This window comes from Berghia stephanieae, chromosome 2, assembly GCF_034508935.2.
Source record: "Berghia stephanieae isolate SIO BIC M18660-M18661 chromosome 2, UCSD_Bste_1.3, whole genome shotgun sequence".
NCBI lineage: Eukaryota > Metazoa > Mollusca > Gastropoda > Nudibranchia > Aeolidiidae > Berghia > Berghia stephanieae.
In genome coordinates, this window is record NC_088361.1 from 99,233,456 (window position 1) to 99,260,955 (window position 27,500).

The 27,500-nt window shown below is 36.6% G+C and overlaps 2 protein-coding genes and 3 non-coding genes across 5 annotated transcripts in view; all 5 read left to right on the plus strand.

Annotated features, from left to right (window-relative positions):
* Positions 1 to 5,024, plus strand: part of LOC144966011 (uncharacterized) — an 11,053-nt gene extending 6,029 nt beyond the window's left edge. The window contains exons 4-6 of the mRNA XM_078901986.1: positions 1,013 to 1,047; positions 3,278 to 3,439; positions 4,878 to 5,024. Coding sequence (XP_078758112.1) covers positions 1,013 to 1,047; positions 3,278 to 3,427 — 185 coding nt within the window. The 3' untranslated portion in view covers positions 3,428 to 3,439; positions 4,878 to 5,024. The remainder of the gene's footprint in view (positions 1 to 1,012; positions 1,048 to 3,277; positions 3,440 to 4,877) is intronic.
* A 2,471-nt stretch (positions 5,025 to 7,495) lies between these two features.
* Positions 7,496 to 7,659, plus strand: LOC144966796 (U1 spliceosomal RNA). Its single transcript, XR_013644277.1, has one exon. It is a non-coding gene; the product is annotated as a U1 spliceosomal RNA (small nuclear RNA).
* Positions 7,660 to 9,169: 1,510 nt separating this feature from the next.
* On the plus strand, positions 9,170 to 9,333 carry LOC144966793 (U1 spliceosomal RNA). Its single transcript, XR_013644274.1, has one exon. It is a non-coding gene; the product is annotated as a U1 spliceosomal RNA (small nuclear RNA).
* Positions 9,334 to 10,338: 1,005 nt separating this feature from the next.
* Positions 10,339 to 10,502, plus strand: LOC144966795 (U1 spliceosomal RNA). The gene has a single exon (XR_013644276.1). It is a non-coding gene; the product is annotated as a U1 spliceosomal RNA (small nuclear RNA).
* Positions 10,503 to 13,751: 3,249 nt separating this feature from the next.
* Positions 13,752 to 27,500, plus strand: part of LOC144966013 (centrosomal protein of 78 kDa-like) — a 142,682-nt gene continuing 128,933 nt past the window's right edge. Inside the window, exons 1-6 of the mRNA XM_078901991.1 lie at positions 13,752 to 13,874; positions 14,982 to 15,178; positions 17,582 to 17,682; positions 18,848 to 19,017; positions 21,669 to 21,741; positions 23,584 to 23,687. Of these exons, the coding sequence (XP_078758117.1) occupies positions 15,006 to 15,178; positions 17,582 to 17,682; positions 18,848 to 19,017; positions 21,669 to 21,741; positions 23,584 to 23,687 (621 nt within the window). The 5' untranslated portion in view covers positions 13,752 to 13,874; positions 14,982 to 15,005. The remainder of the gene's footprint in view (positions 13,875 to 14,981; positions 15,179 to 17,581; positions 17,683 to 18,847; positions 19,018 to 21,668; positions 21,742 to 23,583; positions 23,688 to 27,500) is intronic.

Below are 27,500 nucleotides of genomic sequence, written 5' to 3' on the forward strand. Positions count from 1 at the left end.
CGTCATGGGTCATTTGTGTCGATGAGAGATTCTGTGGGCCTTAAACAAAGGGATACCAGCCCTTTCCCCTAAAAATCTCAATTTTTTAAGAAGGATACATGATTACAATCAATCACAGATAGTCATGCAGAAGACATGGGCCACAGGCCGACCAAAGAGGGAGTATAGAAGTGTTAAAGTTACAGCACTAGGAAACAAGTATAGGGGTAGATTAAGAAAAGTAAGGACATACAGAGGACACCACACTACAGAATGAGTGTGAGGTGGGTGGATGAGGAGCAGAGCGTGTACCACTCAGCGGTGGATTCTGTCTCCTGTACCTTAAGCGGAAGGGGTCTCACCTACTCCCTAGCCAGGTTATACCGCCGAGGACTCGGTCGCGCCCATAACAAGCTCAGTAGAAACGGGGAACACCACGGGAAGGTGCTGTTATGGACACAATAATGCATGAGAGGCCATATGCAATAATCTCTGTCAGACAGGATTACGAGGCAATCAATGCATCTGGAAATGAGAGGTGTTGGGTTCGAAATGCACATCAATTTCCTTTCAGCAAGCGGGACGTCCGGCCCAGACCTTGCAGCTCCCCTATTGTGTAATTAAAAGAAGTTTACGTGTTTGTGCCACAAGCCTCCATTAATGCTAATACCTTTTGTCTTTAATAGACATTTATACTCTTTCTTACAAACTATTGTGTTGGTAAACAAACCTTATTTTTTAATGTAAATGCAGATAACGCTATCTTTAAAATATTTATTACTAATTTTAATAATTTTATAGCAGATAGTAGTCTGCTTTTCCCTGTAGTCGACACACACTCGCACACATAAACATATTGCTCTTTCCGTTATTAACGCAGATGATGAATATTGTAATTATACTTGTGAAAACTACGCCTATCAGACTTGAACTGTATGAAATGGAAATGTTGTGAAGCGCATTGGTCATGACGATCCGTGGCTATGCTCTGCATAAATGTGAATTTATATTTGTATTTATTTTGCGTCCACAGCAACTGGTTGTGTTGTGGATGGGCAGCATTTTCAGGTGACCCTTTTTTTTCTCTATAAATCCATGTTTTTTAAAATAGATATAAACCTAGCCACGAATGCCCATCATGGCGCATTTTATTCCGGTTTCGGTATCTGTACAGGATTGCAATATTATATCTTCGCTCCTTGCCTGTGATGAGACTCGAATCCATCGCATTGCACTTTCCGCCAAACCTAAACACCCATCTATCCTTTCACTGCTGGGTAGACATGGGTCAGGGGGGGGGGGTTAAACCAATGTCTGTCCTTTTGCTTGTGAGTCGAAAGCTCCACCAGAAAGCCATCGGATTACCCAATTGTTTACACAAGGCCGTTTATGGAGAGTCACACAAACACACATATTTATATTTAATATTGGGTCTGCAGGATATAGCTGGATATGAAAGTATTACCATTTTTAATATACGGAAAGAAAGTTATAAAATCAAGTTTATAATTTTAATTAATTAAAGTTTAATGCTTGGTAATAAAATATATTTAATTCTAAGGGATTTCAATGAAATCAAACTTAAGTTAGAAAAAAAACACATGATTTATTTTATTATTCTGAGACAAATCATTTTGAAATAACATTTCAATAAAATATAACTTTTATATGGTATATATTAGCTTACTTAAATACTTAGAGGAGAAGAAAAAAACTAACACGATTAACGGGAGATAATTGAATTAATTTTTTTTTAATTATACCGTAATGTCTTAAGTATAATTTCACAATAATATGCCAGTTATGTTCCATCTGTTAAATTATTATTTGTACACTTGTTGATAATGTATTGGTAGTATTAAAGTAGCAGGAAGTAGGTTATTCGAATGAAACGATCCTGTAAATATAAGCGTTAATGATTTTGTCGGAAGTTTAAGTGCTTGCTAAGTTTTAGGTCATTAGTAATTTCTACGTCATTAAGTTATCCCTTTTTCCTTGACCCGCTTTTTTAAAAATAGGGGCAAAGAGCAAAGGATGCGTCATATGACAATTGTTTGCATAGGTTTGGACCGAAGTGTATTTATTTGAAGGTCTGATAGCCCAAACTGTTATGGCCTCATTGCTGTAATGGAATAACTCTCCAAACAACGCAGCATATTTTTCCATTACAATAATGTTAAGACGAGCCCATAATTGCTTTCGATTATCAGGCCTGCTAGTATGTGCACCTTGATTTGGACGATATATTACGAATAGATTTATACCCAGCATGGCTTGAGAGCGTGGAATGATATTATAATTTCCTAATAGAAAATCGCGGTGTGGCATCCTTATCATCCTTTTAAAAAAAAAACAAAAACAAACAAACAAAACGTGGGAGTTGGGTGGGGGGGGGGGGGGGATAATCATCACTCACACGCATCCGGTTTTACTTCCAAAAACAATAAATCGTCTCGTAGTGATACCTTGACTATAATGATAATTTTTACGATTAAATTGTTAAATTCGATAACAAAAATAACCAGTTAACTGCTGTACATTTGTTATGAGATCATAATATTATTATAAGATCCACACATTTCTATTAATGTTTATCACATTTGTTCGAGCAATGCAAACCACTAAGGAATTTCCATTTTATGGACAATAACGGTTTATTACTAGTAATACTTAAAATTTCTAAATACTCGCACAGTTTTCCAGTCGTTTGACTTGCAACATGTAGACGTCTATGCTTTTAAGTTTGGATTGGTTGTCTTTAATGCCGTACTCTAGAAAAACAAGAATTCAAAACCTTGGTCAGAAAACTCGTTCTAAAATCAATCGATATTCAGAGGTCGATTTTTCTGGCCAAATGTTTTAATGCGTTTTATTCCAGAGTACGACAGCTAACTGGTTAAAGCAAAAAGAAAAAGAAATTCAAAAAAACACAAGATCGATTGGGGAATTGGAAAGTTGTTCGACATTCCAAACGTAAGAGTTCAAGAATACTATCTATACCAACGAGTGTAGAATTTCGTATAAAGCTTTCACGTCCAACATGTTAAATGTTGCTGTTGGCAAGGGGTCCACTGTAAAGCGCTTTGAGGACGTTTAGTGGATATTGAACTCTATAGTTTTTTTTTTTTAATTGTTGTTTTTAAAAAATATAAAATGACTCGAATGCACGCAGACTCGATACCGGTCCCTTTGCTTGTGAGGCAAGTACTCAACCACAGATCAAACACTCTATCGGGATTCCTAACCCCAGAATAAATGTTAACCTGTCATTCTTTATCCTTCTGTTGATATTTTATAGGAAGGTGAAACATACATGCCAGTTGGATGTATGATGAAGTACACCTGCCGGAACGGAGAGATGACAGACAGAAAAATGTATAGATGTACTGGTGGGTTTCGATGCCACGGTGTTGGTGGTGTGAAATACGCATGTACTACCATCTGGTGAAAAGCATTTTTGGTAAGATATCCACCCTTTTATGTCGTATGAATATGCATAATTTATATTGAATATTCATACGGTTTCATCAAGCTGAATAGGCCCAACATACTTTCGATGTTTCCATAAAAACCGCATTCTAGTAATTTTCTTTTTTTTCAAAATTCAAGTAACCTGCCAAGCGCTAAATCTGTAGCAGCAGCACCCTTACATAATCTTTTGGTGCTCAAAATCAGTTATATATTCACATCAGACAGGACTGTGCCTTATTCGAACTACACATAGTTGGAATCGAAAACGGAACTCGAGATTTTATGTCCAATACTTTTACTCAACGCACTGTATAGAGGGTTTCCTGCCAACTTCAACACTTACTCTAATGTATCAAGTAGACACCCCCTCGTCTAGAATGTTTGTGCACCCCCCCCCCCCCCCCCACCCCCACCCCGAGAAGTTTATTTGGCCAAAGTGCACCCCCCCCCCCCCCTCTTTTTTTCTCTATTAGACACAATACGGTAAATATAGCACAGGATATAACCCCCGTAAGCAGCTATTGCAACCCTTGTCACTCAGGTACTCATTTATACATGAATATGCTGGAAAAAAATGTGATTAAGGGGCCTTATTCTAAGACTCAAATTTTCGCCGCGCCAGAGCGGGGCTGGCACAATAGACATTTAGGTCCGAAGGCAAACCTCATAGCACAATACACAAAGCCACACTTTAATAGCAGTCTGACCACAATCAGCATCATTTGACATGAGTACGAGAATACCTCCGGTTGGATCATTGAAGTGGCATATTAATGTGATTACAATAATCGAGCATTTTAATTTATCACTTTTCTGTCATTGTATCACTTGTAAATTTGCAACCCTGCTCTCAATTTAGTCCAATAAAAAGATCGAAAAATAGTCTTCGAAATCATAAGGCCCATGGATCGGGTTTATTTAGCATGAAATGGACTTACTTATCCGAAATGACTGAAATGGACAATAGAAATTGCAAACTATCCTTAGGATAGGATGCTGGTCTATCGCAAACTACTTTCTAATAGATCCAGCTACCCATTCACTGCTGGGTTGACAAGGGGGAGTTCTCGACTGCATCCGGGATTGATCTTGGTCCCCTTGCGTGTGAAGCGAATGCTCTAATATCTGAGCTAACTGGACCCCGTCTTAGCCTTGTAATGTCGGAACAACAAGGCAAAAATTATGGGTGGAGAAAGCTAAATTATAGTAAAAACATTTTTTAAGATTAAGAAATGGTCTCTATTCTCCCAGTACGATTCTCATTAATAAATGCACAGTGCTTTTACTCAAATGTCATATTTCTGAAATGAGAAACAATTTAGCATTCGAACACTCGACCATATTACCAGATTGTTCATATTTATATTTCACATATCCTCTTTTATCTTTCACTCTCCATCATGATTTTCTTTTCTTTTTTTTTCCAGATAGTAAATACAAATGATTGGTGAGACAATTACGGGATAGCTATTTTGGAAATAAAGACAGAAAGCAGTTAAAATATTTAATACATTCTAAATTCTCTGGTCTATAATTGCTCAGAAGGAAAATAAAATTCAGAAATTTTACGTAGATATATGACTTTAATGCGTTAATTTATTTATACAATTCTAATTTTTTTCAGCTAGATAGATTCTTGTCGCTTTAGTGAAACGTGTATAACTCACGTTGAACATTATACGAACGAATGATCGAGTTTTAACACCCCAAGTACTTTGGTTGAAATCCAATTGAAAAAATCCTTTCCTTTTTATAATTGTTAACTTTTTCATCCTTGCGAGTAAAATTTTTACGCGAGTGATAAGTTTCAATCTTAGTCGACACAATAACAATGCGTTATCGGCTGTCTTGCCCAAGATTATACAGCTTGCGGAAGGGCCGCGAAATCAGTAATTTAGTGTCAAAAGGAAAGATAAGTAAACTAGAGCTATATCGGGAATTGTTTTATAATGTTGTAAATCCCGAGTCTTTTATAGAAATGTCTTTCGAACTTCAAGCCGCTCGGTCTGGTTTGCTATCTTGGCACAAACGAAACAGAGATGTCTTATTGCGTGACCTAGATGTATTGTTTTGTAACCGAGATGTATTGTTTTTCGAATGCAAGCCATGCGGGTAAGTATAGCGAGCATTTGTCAGACAGGAAAAAAAAAAGAAACAGCGAAGCTGCGTTTAAAAATACCCCCATAAAAATCAATAACTTCACCCTTGAAAGGCGAATTTCAATCTTACTTGGACTTGAAAGAAGATTTTACCGCTTTCATCAAAACAAATAACGACATTGTAATCATTGTTTAATTGAAGCCCAAGTCGCGATATTCTTACTGCTCTTATGATGGAAACGGTTTATTCTGCATTAAAAATAAAATAAATGGAAACTATTGTTTAAAAACAAACAAAAAAAATAAGTGTCACTGGCAAAGGGTTTATTGCACAGTCCAGCATTCTGCGACACCCCTACCTCACTTGCAAATCATAAAAAAAGTAAATAGCAATCAGCAATACTGAGTTAAGAAAAAAATGAAGACTGGGAGACCCAGTAGCAGTAACCCTTTAAAGGCGAAATTCGATCTTAATTGACCCAATACCAGATCTTTCAGTTTTCATCAAAAGACAAGTAACGGCAAAACGATTATTGATAATTGAAGTCCGAGTCGTGATACTCTGACTGATCTCTTGGCGGAAAAGCTTTATTATCCATTAACATAATAAAGATAAAAGGAGACTATTATCTGAAAACAAAAAAAAAATCAGCTTTGCTGTTAAAGGGTTTAACGGCAAGCTGTTGAACCAGGCTGCACTTTTTACATACATTGTACATGCCCCCCCCCCCCCCCCCCCCCCCCCCCCCCGCAGACGGTGTACACCAATTTTTGAGTAATACCAACATTTTGATGATACTAAGCTGCTGGGAACTGGGAACTAGTAAAAAGTAATAAACAAAAATGAATATAACAGTTTCAAACTAGAACGAAACATCAATCACGTAACGTTTCGGGCTCAAAATCTTCCTGGAACCAATAACAATCCCCCCCCCCCCCCCCCCCCCCAATACATTAATTAAAAACTAGATAGATATCTGATGATATAAAAGTGTTCTCGACTCAATGGAAATATCGGGTTTTGTGGACCTCTCTACTATTACGAAAAGTTCGTATATTTTCGAAATTTTGGCTCCAGTTTAAGAACTTCATGAGCATCTGTAAGTCTTAAAACTTATTGAAAATGAAAGTTGATGCCAGACTACAAGATTTTGACGTGTTGTTTAATCCTTGTGAGGGAAAACTGTTTATTTGTAAAGCTAACTATACCGACTACAATTTTCATGTCGTAAGTTACGAAGTTTTAAATGTTCAAGTAGGTAGGTCCACTTTTGTCATTTTCTCCTTGTACAAAGGGAAGTAAGTGTCAATTTCAGTGACATGCACATTCCTCAAAAAGAATAACTTTGTTAGATTGTTCTTTTGCAGTTTAAAAAAAATACAGTTACTGATTATATGAATATTATCAATAATAACCCTGTCCCGGTCTTTTATGGAATCATCATCACAGGAATTTATGCCTATCACATGAATGGGAACTCCTCAAATGATATGTTTATTTCTTCAAGTATCGTCTTTTGTTTTTTCTGTTCAGTTGTTCTTTTCTTTCAAGCTGAAAGCGATTTTTTGTTGGTTTGTTATTTTGTATGACAATGGAAAAGTCCATTTTCAATCAATGAATAATATCCTTAGGTAATTTAGAATCGCTTCATTCCTCATGAAAGTCGGTTTTAGGCAAGGGAAATAACTCAATCTTTTCCATGTCAGATATATAGACACCTTAAACGCTCTCGGCAATATAACAACAAAATCAACAAAATAAGCTAACAATATGCATTCACCCCATGTCAAAAATGGAGCTTGGTCAGACAACACAACAAAGATTTTAATATCCAGGGTAATTTGGATAATAATTGATAGTATACGACAAGTTATGCAAATCAATCAAACGCCACGTCCATAGTTCTCGACATATCGTTATAAGAATGCTGCTGAATTGGACAATCATACTTACCTGGCACGGGAGGCACCCTGATCACGAAGGGGGTCCTCCCAGGACGAGGCCTTTCCATTGCACTCCGGTTGGGCTGACCCCTGCGATCACCCCAAATGTGGGTGACTCGAGTGCGTTATTTTTGCGTAAGGGGGACTGCGTTCGCGCTATCCCCTGTAACAATTTAAAAACAAGAGTGAGATGGTAAGGATAAATTTCTCCTTGTCGACAAATAAAAAATTCGTTGTCGTCTTGTCGCCCAAATTTGTCGGCCCCGACGGCGCTCCTCGGCCAGCTCAGTGAAAGCTGGCAGGAGTGAGAACACGCACCCCCTTGCCCTTTACCGCCCAACTGACCTTGGCCCAGTTGGTTGGCGTTGGGGAAAGGTGGTGGAATTTCCGTGGCAAACCTGCAATCTGGCAACACACTAGCGGAAAATTGTGGTATTCTTGCTATAATGATATCTGCTCCTTATTGTTACTTGCTATCTGATCCTACCAAACATCAAATATCCTAGATATAGATTTATATCGGGGTTTTTTTTTTTCATATATACTGAATTATTAATACAGCAAATTTATCGACATATCGTATCCGTTGTCGACAGCGGATCGACAAATAGGTCTTGTTGACTTGTCGACAATGCCATCACTCGATGGTAAAGCTTGATTAGGTAGTGTTCTAATAGGTAGCCCCATTAAGTTTAGACCCGATCGTGAAGCTTGTCAATCTTGCCAGTTAAATCGAATTTTGATATTCAAATTTTTATTTTCAGCTTTCAAAAAAGAAAAACGTATAATAGGTAGACCGTATTGGTGTTGAGTGAAATTCTGACTTTCGTTACTAAACCACACGACATGTAGACATAATATATATGACGTCATTGCCAGCTTCCTTCATAATACCCATTTTATCGACGAGCATTTATTTGCAGGTTTTATAACCCATTTCATTATGGTTTCATTGTTGTAACTGAAATCTCAAAAAATGGCACAAAATATTGTCCATTACACTAATGTTAAACAATGCCCAATAAAGCGTTCAGATGTCAGTCCGGCATATATGCACACGTCGTTTTTTATCTTTTACTCTATGAATATTACCAATAATTACCCTGTCCCGTTCATTTCCGAATACACCATGGTGAAGGGGAACTCCTCAAATGACATGTTTATTTGTTCAAGCATCGTCTTTTATCTTTTCTTTATAGTTGTTCTTATCTTTCAAGCTGAAAGCGATTTTGGGGGGGGGGGGGGGGGGGGGGGGGGGGGGGGGGGGGTTGTATGACAATGGAAAAGTCAATTTTCAATCAATGAATAATATTCTAAATTTAATATCGCTAACCGTCATGCTAAGCCGTCTTTCAGTTCACGACAGGACGGTTGACATCAATATTCTTCACGAAAGTCGGCTTTAGGCAAGGGAAATAACTCAATCTTTTACAAGTGAGATATAGACGTCATAAACACACTAGTCAATACAACAACAGACTCAACAAAACAAGAGAATATTAGGCATTCACCCCATGTCAAAAATAGAGCTTGGTCAGACAACACAGCAAAGATTTTAATATCCAGGGTAATTTGGATAAAAATTGATAATATACGACTATTTATGCAGATCAATCAAATGCCACGTTTATAGTTCTCGATATATCATTATAAGAATGATGTTAAATTGGACAACCATACTTACCTGGCACGGGAGGCACCCTGATCACGAAGGGGGTCCTCCCAGGGCGAGGCCTTTCCATTGCACTCCGGTTGGGCTGACCCCTGCGATCACCCCAAATGTGGGTGACTCGAGTGCGTAATTTCTGCGTAAGGGGGACTGCGTACGCGCTATCCCCTGAAACAGTATAAAAAGGGTGAGATGGTCTAAAGCTTGATTAGTGTTCTAATAGGCTAGGTACCTAGTTCATGAAGTTCAGACTCGATCGTGAATCTTGTCAATCTCGCCTCAATATTTCCAAATTTTTATTTTCAGCATTCAAAATATAACAGGTAGACCGTATGGTGCTGAGTGAAATAATGAGTTTCGTAACTAAATCTATATCAATATATGACGTCATTGCCAGCTTCCTTCATGATACCCATTTTATCGACCCATTTCATTATGGGCTCATTGTTGTAACTTAAATCTAAAATAATGACACAAAAAATTGTCCATTACAATAATGTTAAACTAGGCCCGATAAAGCGTTCGGATGTCAGTCACGTCGCCTTTTAACTTTTACTCTATGAATATTATCATTAATTACCTTATCCCGTTCTTTTCCGGATTCATCATCTCATTAATTTATGCCTATCAAATGAAGGGGAAATCCTCAAATGACATGTTTATTTGTTCAAGCATCGTCTTTTGTCTTTTCTTTTCAGTTGTTCTTTTCTTTAAAGCTGAAAGCGATTTTTTTTAATTAAAAAAAAAAAGTTTGTTTTTTTTTTGGTTATTTTGTATGACAATGGAAAAGTCCATTTTCAATCAATGAATAATATCCTAAATTTAGTATCGCTAACCGTCATGCTTAGCCGTCTTTCAGTTCACGACACGGCTGTCATCAACATTCCTCACGAAAGTCGGCTTTAAGCAAGGGAAATAACTCAATCTCTTCCATGTCAGATATAGACGTCTTAAACGTTCTAGTCAATACAACAACAAATTCAACAAAATAAGCTAACATTATGCATTCACTTCATACCAACTGTAGAGCTTGGTCAGACAACACAACAAAGATTTTCGTATCCTGGGTAATTTGGATAATAATTGATAATATACGACAATTTATGCAAATCAATCAAACGCCACGTTTATAGTTCTCGAAATATCGTTATAACAATGCTGTTAAATTGGGCAATCATACTTACCTGGCACGGGAGGCACCCTGATCACGAAGGGGGTCCTCCCAGGACGAGGCCTTTCCATTGCACTCCGGTTGGGCTGACCCCTGCGATCACCCCAAATGTGGGTGACTCGAGTGCGTAATTTTTGCGTAAGGGGGACTGCGTTCGCGCTATCCCCTGTAACATTTTTATAACAAAGAGTGAGATGGTAATAAAGTTGGTTCGACAAGCAAACTTCTACTTGTCTACAAATAACAAATTCGTTGTCGCCAAATTTGTCGGGCCCGACGGCACTCCACGGCCAGCTCAGTAAAAGCTGGCAGGAGTGAGAACACGCACCCCCTTTACCGCCACACAACTGACATTGGCCCATGTTTTTGGCAATTGGGGAGAGGTGGTGGAACTTCCGTGGCTAGCCTGCAATATGGCAATACTGTGGTAGAAAATTATGGTATTCCTGCTATAATGATATTTGCTCAATATTGTTACTTGCTATATGATCTTATCAAACATCAAATATCCTAGATATAGATTTATATCGGGCTTTGTGTTTTTTCTTCATTTATACTGAATTCATTATTAATACACCAAATCTGTCCACAAATCGGATCCGTTGTCGACAGCAGATCGACAAAAAGGTCTTGTCGACTTGTCGAAGCTTGATTAGTGTTCTATTTGGTAGCCCCATTTGTTTAGACCCGATCGTGAAGCTTGTCAATCTCACTAGTTAAACCCAATTTTGATATTCAAATTGTCCCAAATTTTTATTTTCAGATTTCAAAAAAAATATAATATTAGACCGTATTGGTGTTGAGTGAAATTCTGACTTTCGTTACTAAACCACACGACATGTATACATAATATATCTATATATGACGTCATTGCCAGCTTCCCTCATAATAGCCATTTTATCGACGTGTATTTATTTGCAGGTATTATAACCCACTTCATTATGGGCTCATTGTTGTAACTGAAATCTCAAAAAATGACACAAAATATTGTCCATTACACTAATGTTAAACAATGCCCAATAAAGCGTTCAGATGGCAGACCTGCATATATGTACACGTTGCTTTTTATCTTTTACTCTATGAATATTACCAATAATTATCCTGTCCCGTTCTTTTCCGGATTCACCATGATGAAGGAGAACTCCTCAAATGACATGTTTATTTGTTCAAGCATCGTCTTTTGTCTTTTCTTTTCAGTTGTTCTTTTCTTTAAAGCTGAAAGCGATTTTTTTTTATTTAAAAAAAATTTTTTTTTTTTTTGGTTATTTTGTATGACAATGGAAAAGTCCATTTTCAATCAATGAATAATATCCTAAATTTAGTATCGCTAACCGTCATGCTTAGCCGTCTTTCAGTTCACGACACGGCTGTCATCAACATTCCTCACGAAAGTCGGCTTTAAGCAAGGGAAATAACTCAATCTCTTCCATGTCAGATATAGACGTCTTAAACGTTCTAGTCAATACAACAACAAATTCAACAAAATAAGCTAACATTATGCATTCACTTCATACCAACTGTAGAAGTGGGTGAGAGAGGGATCTAGAAATGACTTGGGTTTGAAACGAATATTTTTGTGTTCGTGGATAGCTCACACGGTAGAGCCACGCTCTCACCTGCCAGGCGGAGTTGTCGTACCAATAAGGTCGCAGGTTCAAACCCCACCACCGCCGCGGAAAATTTTTATTCTCTATTGTCTTCTGGCACTTTTCTACTCACTTCATATCTTGTTGTTACCAACATAAGTGCCTGCTCCACTCACTTTTCTGAATTAAAAATTCACCCCATACACCGGAGCATACTCAATGTCTCAATCGTTTCTATGTTATATGTTTGTGTTGAGAATATTGGCTATTAAGCTTAACTGCTGGTCAAAATACTTCGCGATGGTGGTGGGCGAACGAATCGGCGGTCCCAGAAGTGGGTGAGAGAGGGATCTAGAAATGACTTGGGTTTGAAACGAATATTTTTGTGTTCGTGGATAGCTCACACGGTAGAGCCACGCTCTCACCTGCCAGGCGGAGTTGTCGTACCAATAAGGTCGCAGGTTCAAACCCCACCACCGCCGCGGAAAATTTTTATTCTCTATTGTCTTCTGGCACTTTTCTACTCACTTCATATCTTGTTGTTACCAACATAAGTGCCTGCTCCACTCACTTTTCTGAATTAAAAATTCACCCCATACACCGGAGCATACTCAATGTCTCAATCGTTTCTATGTTATATGTTTGTGTTGAGAATATTGGCTATTAAGCTTAACTGCTGGTCAAAATACTTCGCGATGGTGGTGGGCGAACGAATCGGCGGTCCCAGAAGTGGGTGAGAGAGGGATCTAGAAATGACTTGGGTTTGAAACGAATATTTTTGTGTTCGTGGATAGCTCACACGGTAGAGCCACGCTCTCACCTGCCAGGCGGAGTTGTCGTACCAATAAGGTCGCAGGTTCAAACCCCACCACCGCCGCGGAAAATTTTTATTCTCTATTGTCTTCTGGCACTTTTCTACTCACTTCATATCTTGTTGTTACCAACATAAGTGCCTGCTCCACTCACTTTTCTGAATTAAAAATACACTCAAGGAAGAATACTTACTGACCTTAAGCCGGACGTTAAAAATATATTTTGGACACACGGCAGAAATAAAAGACACTGTAGATTACAAATGGACAGTCACCCAACATGACTATGACAATAGTCTGTGAAGGACCGTGTAAAATATTATCTTGCCTTTTGGACTAATTCTTATCCTTGCAGTTCAACAAGTGAGTACTGGCGCCGCTGATGACGATCCAGGAGATTGGAAAAGAATTTGGGTAGATCACCTCCGAAATATAGTGCTTTACATGAGGGTAGAGAGATTACGAGAATAGTTAGCGTCCATTATACTCTAATTCTGTAAACTTAATCAGTATTTTATTTTTTTTCAAAATTGTCATCCATGACATCCATGAGTTTCGTTTAAAATATATTTATTTAAGAACGAACCAAATTATCTACTATGAATATGGTCAACCAATGAGTTTTTTAAATCAAAAAGAGCTCCTTTGGATCAGGGTTGCCAGTTTGGCATTTTAAATGCCAGATTCCAAAAATCTGGCATTTTTGAAAACCGTTTGGCATTAGAAAAATCATTTGGCATTTGGCATTTTCATTTGGCATTTTCTTTTCTTGTATATTATACTTCAAATGACACCTTTTCTTAATTATTTCATTACCCCAACAGGAAATTTAGTATAATTCAAAAAAAAAAAAGAAAAGAAAACACGCAAGCCACCAGGATATGATAGTAAATTGTCTATCAAAAGTGAGTAGTTTTCTTAGTGGGGGTGGGAGTCAACAGACTTTGGCATTTTTTTGAGTGTTTTGGCATTTTTTGAGTCTTCCCCTGGCATTTTGTTGAAAAATAATCTGGCAACCCTGCTTTGGATACCAACGAAATTAGCGTCCCCAAGATGGCGCCAGATTATAACTTTTAATGTTTTTATTTACAATCACTGGCAATCTATTTGTCTTTGGCTTTTAATCTAATTACGAGACACAAGGTTTGCTTGTTATTTTGTTTCTAAGTATATGTTATTTTAATGGATTTCTTCATGAGGCTGTCAATGATAGATATATTTAAAGCGACGTCTGTCTTTTTGCAGGCACTCAGACTCGGGCTCAAGTTTTGACCTGTTTGTTGAAGTTGAGTTTGGTAGTTAACACTAGATAGTTTTAATAATAATAATAATAATAATAATAGATTTACATGCAATTGTCAATGCTGTTTTAATTTTATGTAAGCTTTTCACCACAACTTCTTTCTTCGCACGAGACAGCTATGTAGCTGGGATTGTGTGTCAGTAGTAACAACAATAACAAGGACAAGGGGGGTGGAAGTGGAGTGTATCTAGAGTTAGTGATAGTGGCCGTCCAACTCCAACACAAAGATGGTGATGGTGAACAAAAATTCGACTTAAAAATGCAAAACCGGAATTAGATTTCAGACTGTGGACGGGCTCATCTAGTACTATACTAAAAATGTTTTGAGACGCATTTTGAATTAAAAAAAAAAATTCTGTGCACAGCTAAAAAGCGCCGTGGAGTTATCTTATTCTTTCTTATGACGTTTAAAAATTAAAAACGTAATTATCTATAACTTAGATAATAGACAATGAGTTCAGTTTTTTCTTCATCAACACTTGAATTTTAAATTCTTTGTTGATCAACCTATCAGCCCGTTCATTGAATGGGCACCTATGCTTGTTGTATTATATTTCTGTAGTTTATTATTAATCATTTCCTGATTGCATCATCTTACTCTTATTCTTAGTCTAAATTGAAGTCTAATTTTTGTTTACCATTTACAAAATCATTATTCCAGCATAAGATTATGATTTATCCTTTCATCTGATCCTGTAATTAATTCAAAATAGAAAGGTTTTCAACCTAACATAATAAACTGTTTCGTTTTCTTGTGTGTGAATGTGTGTGTTGATATGATCTCTTGTTCACTATTTTTTTTACCCATTCCTGAGTTGAGGTATCCCCCAAAGATTTCACAAATATTGTTCTCTGCAAATTCAGAGCTGAATATTATATTAGTAATAGAGCAAGGAAGTGTTTTTGATTGGTGTTAATGACTAATACCCAATTTTTTTTCCCCCCAGTTTTATCTAATTTTGAGGCTATAAATGGTCAAGTTGTCATCCACAATGATTGAAAGTGTGCAAGCGCGTCAGCGCGGTGCATTCCAATTTGAAGACCACTATGATAATCTCTGCGCTCTTCAGGATTCTGTTCCTTTGGCTGCTGTCAAAGCCCATCTTGATCAAGGAGTAATCGACCTTAATGGTGACAGAATCAGGTTTGGAATTTAAATAGGCATAAGCAATTTTTGTTGTCTAACAATACAATGAATTGTAAAAATAATAATAATGTAAATCATGTATACCCCACCTATTCCATATACTGACAACTCTATATAACAATCAATGCTATAGTTACATGTCATACAAAAAACATAGGACAGTCATTCAAAGATAAAACAACTATTATTTAACAATTGAATTCAAAGGTTTATTTTTAGTTTAGGCAATTGCCAATATAACTCATACATGAATATAATATTTCCAATCAACAACTCGAAATAAGTAAAATCCATAATAAAGCAAAGCTGGTTTTAATCCATCAAATATTTTCTAATAAAATAAGTCTTACTATTAATTTGTCTTCAAATTAGCTTCTGCATAGAGCAGAAATTAGAGAGAGTTCATATTCATACAAAAGGTGCAACAAGAGGAGAAGACCTATCCAGAATTTTTTTTGAGCCTACTTGGGAACAGTTAATGGAATGTGGTCACTGGATCTTAAAGTTCTAGAATGATAACAGGTTTACAGATTGCCCACTCTCAATATCCAGACCTTTTTCTCCCATTTTCCTCAAACAAATGGTTGGAAGTTTTTAATTTGGAAAGTTATGAGCTAATAAAGCAATGTAGAAGAATTGTGAAATGTGATTAGAAAAAATAACCAGTCACACTCTATTGTGAAGGGGCTTGTACTTGAGCAATGCATCTGGTACATAGTCGATCGCATTAACACTCTCAAGAATGTACAGAGACGTGCTATCCGTTGGATAACCAATAGAAATGACACCATTAGCACCATGAGCTCACTTGAACTGCCTACAATAGCCTGTAGCCGAAAACAATCTAGGCTCTTTGCCCTTTACAAATACCATCATGTGCAAATTAAAATTATACAAACACCAATCCACAGCTGTCAAAACACAGACATAGCCCTCCTACCTTCATCTCCTTGACATACACAATCAACAGATCAAACACAACATATTATAGTGTAGGCAACAGATCTTTCTCCCATGAACCACAAAGCAATGGAACAATCTGCCAGAAGAAATAGTGACAGCACCAAGTCATGAAACAGTTTCTGGCTGCTGTAAGAGCATACAATATGGCACAGCGCTTGTCACCAGCATGATGACTTTGGCTGCCAAACGAAGAAGAAGAAGTTATCATGTTATTTATAGAATATTGCTGTTTTTCCCATTTTCAGATTGTGGTGACTTGGGGCCTGTTTTTTTCTTATGATGAGATGTGTAACTTGATAACAATTCAAGCTGTATTTTACTCGTTTTAAAAGGCGAATCATTTACTCATTAGAGTTTTGATTTTGGAAAGCTATTTGCCGCACAACTCAATGGCAACTTTGAATGTTCCATTTCGACCATAAGTATGACACTGCTGTTAAATAAAATAGAAACTCTTTTTTTTTATCACAAGGGAAAAACTACTTCCAGTTCTATTCTAAGAGAAGACTAGAATAAGACCAGTGTCAATTGTATTGCAGTGCTACAAAGTGAACTAGGATGAATGTTCAAGGTCACACAATGCAGCTTGGGAATTGAACTCTATACCTTCTGGGTATGAGGCAAAGACTGTGCCAATCTGCCCCCATTAATGATTTAAAGTTTAAAAAAGTAGTCCCTCAGAACTATTAGGCCCATGGAGCCGAATTTTATCCCAGTTTCTTTAGCATGAAACAGACAATAGCGTTTGCTCCCTACCCTTTGATCTAGTCTATCACAAAGTAATTTCTGCCAAATCTTACAGACCCAGCGACTTAATCAATGCTGAGTGGACAGGGATGTAAGAAAAAAATCTCTACATCACCCTGGATCAATCTCGGTCCATTTGCATTTGAAGCTAGTGCTCTATCAACTGAGCTTTCAGCACCCCCATTAATATTTTAAACATGCTAAAATTCACCATAATTAAGGTCACAAACATGGTGGTTTTAACTGTCATTCCTATTTATACTGTGAAAGGAGATGTCCATTCTTTTTAACTCTTTGGTCCTCCCTCCCTCCATCAAGGAAACAATGTTCTGTTTGCCTCTCTGTTCATGTCATTCCAGATTTTACCTATTGTTTACAATTTATCTTGTTATTGTTTTTGTTTGCTGAGAAAGGGCTTGAGCCTGAAACATTCCATGCCACTTATTATCTTTTCATTTATCTTATATACTATTTTTTCCCATTGACGTTATATTATATCAGTATTTGCAACATACTTTCAGATAACAAACTAATTTGTCCATGGAAATATTTTGATATAATTTGATATCCTTGCATATTGTTTACCGTCTGACTGCGGAAACTTAATTCATGTGCTTTTCATATAAAGGTAGTAAAAAAATGTTGATTTAGCATCATCATTTTTTTCTTTTCATTTTTCCGTGCTGACAGATTGAACGACTGGGGTCCTATCATAAACACCATTAAGATAAATAAAAGTTTGCAGTTCATCGCAGTTAGAAGCTACTACCAAGTATCAAATGAAGAAGATGGTAAGTAATGATGATGATGATGGTGATAACTTCACCTTTTTCTTCTACTTTTTCTACTACTACTACTACTATTACTACTAACTGCTACTACTACTACTACTACTACTACTACTACTACTACTACTACTACTACCACTACTACTACTACTGCTACTGCTATAATACTACTACTATTATTATTATTACTACTGCTGCTGCTTGGGAAAACTGAGCAAAACTAAATTATAAATCTTTAAAAACATTTGAACTTGGCGATAAATGTTTTGATAGATTCAACACTTGATGGTATGTAAGTTTTTAAAAGACCATTTTTCTTTCCAGGATAAGAGGAAAATCTACCCATTGTCATAATTTTCAGTCTGCTGAAGACAAGGCAAAGAAAGTTTATCTTATCTGAAGTATATCTTATAATCCAAAAGGCAAGGGAAACAGCAATACATTTTGATGCATTTGCAAAGCATATAGCTATCTACATTTGATGTTGTGTGGTCATTCATCACATTGGTATAAAAGTGGCAACATGTTGCACACATCCTTATTGTTTCTGTCTCAGTGCTTTAAAATTTTGTTTTGATCATCGTCATCCTCATCATTCTCATCACAGCTACAACCACTTCACCGTTATCATTATCATTACCATGGCTTCCACTACCTCATCATCATATAAATGCTCATATTTATTTATCCCTTTTACTGCCACCATATCATCATTCTCACTACCACCACTATCACGTCATCATCACCATCACTGCTATTACCATGAGTGTCTCCACTTCATTATCATTACCACTACTACCAGCATCATCATCACCATTACCATCTCCTGGTACCATCACTTTCACAATCATCACTACCACCACCACTATTGCCTCAACAATCTTCAATGATACCACCACCACAAGTGCAGCATCATCACTACCACTTCCAACATCATCATTAAAACCAACATTGCTACTACAATAAGCAATAGCACCACTTGTAAGGTTGGTTGCATTTTACAATTACGTTATGTAATTGTGTTCAATTTTGGGATTGTTGATCACTGTATTGTTCCACATTCTTTTATTAACTTTCAATCAATACCTTTAGAAAATATACCCTTCATCTTACACATGAAAGTTTTGAAAAATTTATTAACAAAATCTCATACCCTTTTGATTCACAGAGAAAAGATCAGCTATTCTCCGTCGCAAGCTTCCATCTATTAGATCAAAGGAAATAACACATCGTCTATGCAAGTCCTTGAAGGAGTGTTTGTTTGTGTCCTCCACGCTGTCTTGTATAGAACTCCAGGGTCTTGCTCTTAGAGACAGGGATCTACAGGTCCTTGTCAAGGTGTGTAAATAATAAATTTGGGCGAAGTTGAATTTAAGATTCAATTTCCATAATTGCAGATATTTAGTTCTATTCTTAGTAGTTTTTGTTGATTTTCTCACTGACATAATATGTTCTGTTATTATTCCGAATGCTTGGCCAAACACAAAAGACCCTGGACAAAATTGAGTTTAGGGCTAAATCACTTATTATAACAATCATATCTGTAGCATCGCACCTACTATCATAGTAGAAAGTTTTTGCTATAATTGTCTTACATAATGACAGCTACAGTGGACTTCGGATAAGACGATGCCCAGGGGAACTGAAAATAAAATCGACTTAACCGAAAATCAACTTAACAGGGGTGTAACCAAATGAGCAAATAATATGTGGTGTGTGAACAAAACAAGCCCATCTAGAATAAGTATGACCCACTGATGTTGCTTGGTCGCATCAAATTGACCAGAGAAGTAGAGGTCCCTTTTATGGTCATCAAAGGCTCCTACCCGCAATAGCCCCAAAGAGAAATCAGAATACATAAAAAGCGGTATTTGAGATCAAAAAGAGGAATCAACTTACTGTTATTGACTATTGACATGCTTTACAACAGAAAATGTAATAGATAATCCAAAAATATTCAAATGATACAATATAAAATGTGTAAAAATGTGCAGATTGTTTAAAGACTAGAAGGGGGTCAAATAATAATAGAGGACGCAGGCCTTGGCAGTCTCAGAGCAGAGCATTGAATGGATGGATTTAACCTTGTCAGGACCCCCCCCCCCCCCCCCCCCCCCCCCCAAACACATACATTAAACAAACGCAAGTGTCAGCACACACACACACACACACGCTCCTCCGCTCCTCAGTGCCCTTGTGCACAAATAAACAGGGCTAAAATTAAAAAGGGACTGTACTCAATAATATTAGTGATTGGAGCCAACATATAATATATTACTATTACCTAGGTCATTGACCTCACATATTGGAGTCAACATAATAATAATAATAGTACTTCGGTCAAACCCCTCCGAAAAATATATTATTATTTGACATCAACTGAACACGATTTGAAGGGACTAATCAGACTCACACAATGTGTGTTGATTGACCATAGGAGATGCTGATACCATAGATCACTTTTTTTTTTTACTAGAGATTTAAAAAAAAAATTTTTTCCTGGATTGGTCAGCTGAAAAGCGGAATCTTTGCCTTGAATGGGGAATGTAGACCAACTATGTGGGATTATTCCGCTAAAACCATAGGAGCCTCAAGGTTAAGGTCATGCTTCTTGTAAATCGTGGAGACAGAAGTGGCTGGTATGCCAATTTCCTCAGACTTTTCAACCGCATCGATCAACTGGATCTTTCTTTTCAGCGATAGGTTTGCCATTGTAGTTGTAGACTTGACTTGGAGTCATGATAAAATTGCTACTCATTTAGAGGGCCATTACGTAGGTTGACCTGGGATTGGAATGAAAAAAAATCTTGAACTTGAAGTTGCGACGATGTAAAATGTGAGTGTGAGATGGATAAATCAAAATATTGGATGTACTTGTGTACATTGAGTGAGCACGGACACCAGGCAAAGCACCTACATCACATCGGTGTACGCCAATTGTTCGCGGATATTCTTAACCAATGAAAATTCTTACTGGTAGCTTTTTTAACTGATGGAATACTTGTTTATTTGTGATTTTAGTGTGGTTATGAGTGATAAGAACATCGACTTAAGCGACATCGACTTATTTGGAGTTTTTTTTTTTTTTTACTAATGTTATATAGGAAGAAGGGGGAGGGACCAAGAAAAAAAAATCGACCTAAGCAAGGTCGACGTATTCAGAGTGCACTGTATACATTAAAGACGTAGTTTAAGAAACTGGAGAGCAGTGTGGCACAGTGTGCGGCTGTGTGGTCTAGCGGTATGACACTTGCTTTAGGATTGGAAGTTCCTGGGTTCGAGCCTCGCTCGGCGCATAGTTGAGTCTTTGGAAAAGGCTCTTTACTCACATTCTCTCACCATACTCAGGTGTAAAATGAGTACCTGGCCGTTAACAGCATTGTCTTTGGCGGGGAAAAAATGGAATATCGCCTAACAGGAGTCATGTCTCGTTCTACACATTATGTGTTGCTGTTGATCAGGAACCATTTGTAAAGCGCCTTGAGCATGTTTAGGGGATATTGCGCTATATAAATGCTCATTAAATAATTTAAAAAAAATTTTTTTCACAGTGGAATGGGATCCCTTTTGTAAATGGTAGGGATCAGGTTGCCTTGCTTTTTGACTTTGAACAGTTCACTCCACACTAGCTCATGGGCTGCTGTCCTTCTGTTGACCCAATCTTGTTCTTATCATCTGATGAAAAATATTCATCAGGTTGCTGAAAATATTTACCAAAAAATATTTTTTTAATGAGAAAGAGCATAAATGTTTTGTATTTTTTATAAAATCCGAATTGAGTTTCTTTATTTTGCTTGAGTTAAGATAAGGAACATCTTTATATTTAGATGCAAACTGATCACCATCTAACTCTAACAAAAAATGTTAATCAGCAATTAATGACCTTTCCAAATACCTTTCCAAAAACCCTGCTCTCTTTTCCCTCCCAACTCCCATACCTTCCCATTTTTTCCACCTCTTGTAATATTATATTGATTCTTTTGTTACAGGGTATTTTGAGAAGCCAAACTCTTAGACACCTGTCGCTGGAATCGTGTAGGATTGGTGACCAAGGTCTTGAAAGTAAGTCTTTCAAAGAAAAAATATTGGCATTCATATATTAAAATAAATATTGGGAATCTTAATAGTTCAGTAGGAAGAGCACTTGTTTCACACTCAAAGTTATTGTTGTAACGTTGTCGCTAAACAGGGGTTTTACTAAAATGTATGTCACCATTTGGACTTTTTTATTACTAACAACATATAACAAAAAAAAAATCGGGACCAATGGTCAATGTCGCTATCCAGGGGTTGTCGTTATCCAGAGGTTGCACTGCATGTAATCAAGCACAATATCTCTATTGACTAAATCAAATCACACTTTCTGTGATCTATTTTCATTAAATGATGTCTTGCCAAACACTGGCCTATCTGAAAATACTTGACTAGCACAAAGGAGTTAATCCATTTTGCTATTAGCTCTTTTTTTCATTCTATTCCTTCATTTGCTTATCTTTCCCTCCAATCTTTAATCCTTCTATACCTTTTGTTTTTGGTTGGAATATTGTTGCTCAAACTTAACTATATCAGTGATATCATTGGAAACTCATTTTGATAGGTTTTAATTAGAGTGAAATTTGAATTTCTTATGTATTGTGTGGTGTCCGGGTCTCTCAACTGAGAGGGTGCAAGAATAGCCCAATACCAAACCAGCAGGTCGTAAAAGGCGACTAATGGTGTGTGACTCTCCCTTTTTGAGTCACTGGTCCTCCAGGTTGGGGGTTGTCGAAGAGTTAACACACCTTCCGAAATACTCATTGTTACAGAAACACAGACAGACAAATAAAATCCTTCTTTTTAGCTTCGCCAACCGAAGAGTTTCTGCAATGACAGAATTTATGAAGGCTGATGTACAGAGAAGTGATAAGACATGGAACAAGTTTAAAAAGTTAGCTCATGATAGAGAAGGATGGAAACTGTTTGTCTGTGGCCTATACCCTGACCCGGGGTGAAAAATGCAATGATGGTGAGGATGATGATGTATAGTTCAATAACTATATATCTAAAGCCACAGAAAAAAAAAATTAATATACACTGAACTTTTTATTATTCAGAAGAATTTCATGCCTGCAAGACTGCAAAATTAAGTTCGAATGTTAATATATTTTTTTTTCTAGGAAATTAAGATCATTTCTTAAATTCCTATCGTGTACGCATTTAGAAAGTGAGAATTTTATTTTATCTGACCCATGTCACGCTATTGGAATAATTTATGTCACTGTTATAGTTTGGTAAGGCTTTTAGAATTACCTAGCTCATTTCAATGCAAATTTAGATACATGGCATGAGACATTTTCATCTTTCAAACTTTTGCCGTGCTGTCCTGGCTCGTATTATATCCTTTTGTCTCTCATTGTATGTATTTGAGGGGGGAATTGGGGAATGTGATATTTCTACCCTTCTTTTGTGTTTTTGTTTCAAATTACTCAAAGGCCTCCAATTTTTTTCTTGTTTTGTTTTGAATTATATATTAAATCACTTGTTTATCATCATATTTTTTCAGCTATAAAACTATGACTTAAAGCATTTTTTTTACAACAAATATATGTTTTAAGTTTTAATATCATATTTATCTTTTTTTCATTATATGCTCTATGACACATGCTTCGTCTACAAGCATTTTATCAATTTAGCCTCACCTGGTTGCAATGAAGCAGCGTTGAATCAGAAGCTTGAATTTGATAAAATTAGAAATATGATATAAATGATGTGAAAGATTGTATTGGTGAATTCCTTCATGATACTATGCGAAACACATAATCTAAATTTTATTTTAATTTCATGTCCTAGTTTTTCATTTTTTTCTGACATGAAAAGAGAGGCTTGACTCAATTTTACATCTCTCTCTCTCTCTGTTTTCTCCAGTACTTTGCAAAGGCTTGAAGAACAGCAAAAACATTAACTCTGTCAACCTTAGTGGCTGTAGCTTGTCGCACAGAGGGGCTGAGGCTCTAGCTGGAGTGGTCAAGGTAAGAAATTAATTTTGACTCTTTTTAATACAAGATAATAATATTGTGCCCCCCCCCCCCCCCCCCCTTTCCCTTAAAAAAAAATAAAGAAAATTAAAATTTAGAATAGCCCTTTCTTTGACTTTTTTGTCTGGCACTGACTGTATTATTCATACCCTTCAGGTATTCTTCATGCTTCCCAATTTCAACACTTGCATTGTTGCCCCTAGTTTTCTTCCCTCTTATCTTCACCCCCCCCCCCCCCCCCCCCCCCCCCCCGCAGGTGCAGGTGGTGTTCATATTGTGATCTGTTTCTACTCCTCCTCCTCCTCTTCTTCTTTTTCATCTTCTTATTCTTCTTCTTCTCCTCTCATCCCTTTTCCTTCCTCCTTCTGCTCCACTTCTTATCATTATTTGACTCCTTCTGAACGTCATCTTTGATGTAAACCTTTAGTTTTGAATGTTATATCCCGGGACATAATTCATATTTATTCCTTGCGATTTTTGTTTTCTTTTGTATTTCCATGGATTGTATCCCTTGCCTCTTCATATCAAATGTTAAAAAACTAATAGTAATAGTGATGATGATGGTGGTTATGAATGATGATGATGATAATAATAACAGTGAAAATAATAATGATAATCTGTATACTAATGGAGTTATGGTCATGTGACGCTTAAAATGCTAACAAGAGACTCAGTTATTTGAAATGATAAGAGTGGTAGAGTACTGCCCTTACAAACAAAGGACTGGTTTTTGTTCCTGGGTTCAATCAAAGTTATTTTCTTACCCTAGAGTCTACCCAGCAGTGATTAAGTGACCAGTTCAGTTATATCTGTGAATATATTTTGCATTTGACCAGTGTCCTATCCAAAGATAGAACACATTTGTTACTGTTCTACAGTTACTGTTTATTTCTGACATGTGTGTCCACCCAGCTGTATTTAAGTGATCAAATCGGTCATATCTGTTTAATCTGGTGAAATAGACTTTGTGTTTGAACCGCTTCCTATTCAAAATCAGCAAGGAATTGTTACTGTCCTTGCAGTTACAGTTTATTTCTGACCCCTGTGTCCATCCAGTTGTGTTTATGTGAACAGATCGGTCATATCTGTTTAATCTGGTGGAATATACTTTGTGTTTGAACCGCTTCCTATCCAAAAGCAGCAAGGAATTGTTACAGTCCTTGCAGTTAAAGTTTATTTCTGACCCCTGTGTCCACCCAGTTGTGATTAAGTTGCCAAATTGGTTATAAATATGTTGAATCTGGAGGAATATACGTTGCGTTTGATCAGTGTCCTATCCAAATGTATCAAGCATTTGTTACTCTTCTGCAGTTACTGTTTATTTCTGACCCCAGTGTCTCACCCAGCTATGATTAATTGACCAGATCTGTTAAACGTTCGAATGGTTTGAACAGTGACCTATCCAAAGGTAGCAAGCAATTGTTACTGTCCTGCCATTACAGTTTATTTCTGCCTCCAATGTCCGTCCAGCTATGATTAAGTAACCAAATGCGTTCAATATATTGGATCTGGTCAAACACACTTTGCAATTGAACAGCATCCTATCCAAGGGTAGCAAGTGATTGTTACTGTCCTGCCTTTATAATTTTTTTTTGACCCCAGTGTATACCCAGATATGATTGAGTAACCAAATCTGTTAGTAAGATATGTTGGATCTAGTTTGAGCTGTGTCCTATCTAGAGGTAGCAAGCAATTGGTACTGTCCTGCAGTTTCGGTTAATACTGAATCCAGTGTCCTTCCAGCTATGATTAAGGATCCAAATTTGTTAGATGAAATATTGGATCTGGTCAAATATATTTTTCAATTGAACAGCTTCCAATCCAAAATGAGGGCAGTAAGTGGTATGTTCTTTCTTTGCTAAATACATGAAAGGTACATAGTTCAAATTCCCATATCCGTATGGTCTTGAGCAACCCACCCTAGTTTACTTTGTAGTGCTGCACTGCGGCTGATGCCTGGGTTATTCCAGTCTTCCCTTTGAAGAGCTGTAAAGACACATTTTTCCCTTGCAGATTAATAAAAAGAAATTTAATTTAATTATTTATTTATTTAGAAGTACCAGCAATAGTGCCTGTCCGTTTAAAGTTACAGAAGCCTTGATAACTCTGACTCCATGAACTATATAGCTCTAAGAGAAAAGTTCTATATGAAAACTGAAAGAAAAAGTCAAAAAGTGACGAATTGTGTGTCAAAAATTATTTTTGATCTTTAATTGATCACGATTGTTTTAAAACTATTAAGTCAACAGTATGAACAATAAAATTGACATCCTTTTTTAAACATTTGTGAGTTTAGGATGTCACATCTATTTCATGGTTACATTTTAAAGTTGCTCAAATACTCAGTTAAATGTTATATTTTACCATTCCCTCTCCCTCTCTCTCTCTCTCTCTCTCTCTCTCTCTCTCTCTCTCTCTGTGTCTCTCTCTCTCTCTCTTTCTCTCTGTCTCTCTCTCTGTCTCTCTCTCTCTCTGTCTCTCTCTCTCTCTCTCTCTCTCTCTCTCTCTCTCTCTCTCTCTCTCTCTCTCTCTCTCTCTCTCTCTCTCTATCTTTCTCTCTCGTGCATAGACTGGCTTTTAAACATGATAAAATGATATCATTCAGTACAGAAAATAGAATGCTGTGCAATATATGGAAGAACTGCACGATTTATTGCAATGAAGCACATAATAACTTTAATTTAAGAAATCCAACCCTTACCACTTTTCATCTACCATTACTCTGTCACAAAAGAATATATATGAAACTCAGAATTTTTAATTTGAATTCCCCGCCCCTTCTCCTTCATGCAATTGAATACGAATAAAATAATACAATCTAAATAACGACGAGGAAGAATTGAAAATGCTGTTAATTTTCAGCACTCAGTTATTAAAACATTCAACGTTCGATGCCCCTTACTGTAACAGCTTTATACTTATTCTTCGAGTAGGAGTTCTAGTCTTCATTTTATTTAAAGTTACTGGGATCATTTATTTAAATATCTGTCTATTTAAATATGAAAGTCAAAGATAAATCAGTTATCCACAACTCTCCTGTTTCACATACTAATTTAAAAGATGACATTTACTTAGAAACTCTTATATTAAATGATTTCAGTGGATAGTCAATTATAATGTAGGATCATGTTATTGGGTGGCAAAAAAAAAAATGTCTAATCATTTTTTTTTTTTGGACTTCGAATCATTTGTAATCCATTATCTTAATATGGTGCGTGCTTATGGAAGGGGGAACTGAATGAGAACGATACACCCTTAAAGGCAACTTAACCCCAGGGCCAAGACTGCTTAACAAATTCAATTTTAACAACAATCACAAGACATTATTAGTTCCATATTGAATGGATTTTTATAAATGAGGGGGAGGGGGGATATATTTCAAGATACCACAATGAAAATAATCTAACGCAGAATTTGGCATGGAAAATAGTGGCATTTTGTTAGTGTTAGACGCATAGCTCTTAATAAAATAATATAGAATTTATGAAGTTAAGTAAGTGGTCTTTACGGATAAAATTCAACTCTGTTTCTCAAAATAAAAGTTTTTAAAAAATAAAAAATTAAAAAGAACAACCAAACAAACAAACAAACCAACAGCGCATATGTCTTATCATTATAATTTTGATATGAAGTATGATTTTATATGTTAAGTTCTTCTTGGTAGAGAATTGAATTGAATTGGTAATGATGACGAATAAATTTAATGACATGTGTAACACATACTGAAGTCACAAGAAAGCTGTATGTTGTCTCCATCTGATTCTCAAATCTACGACTTTAATTTGTTAGATTAGCCGCCGACTCACG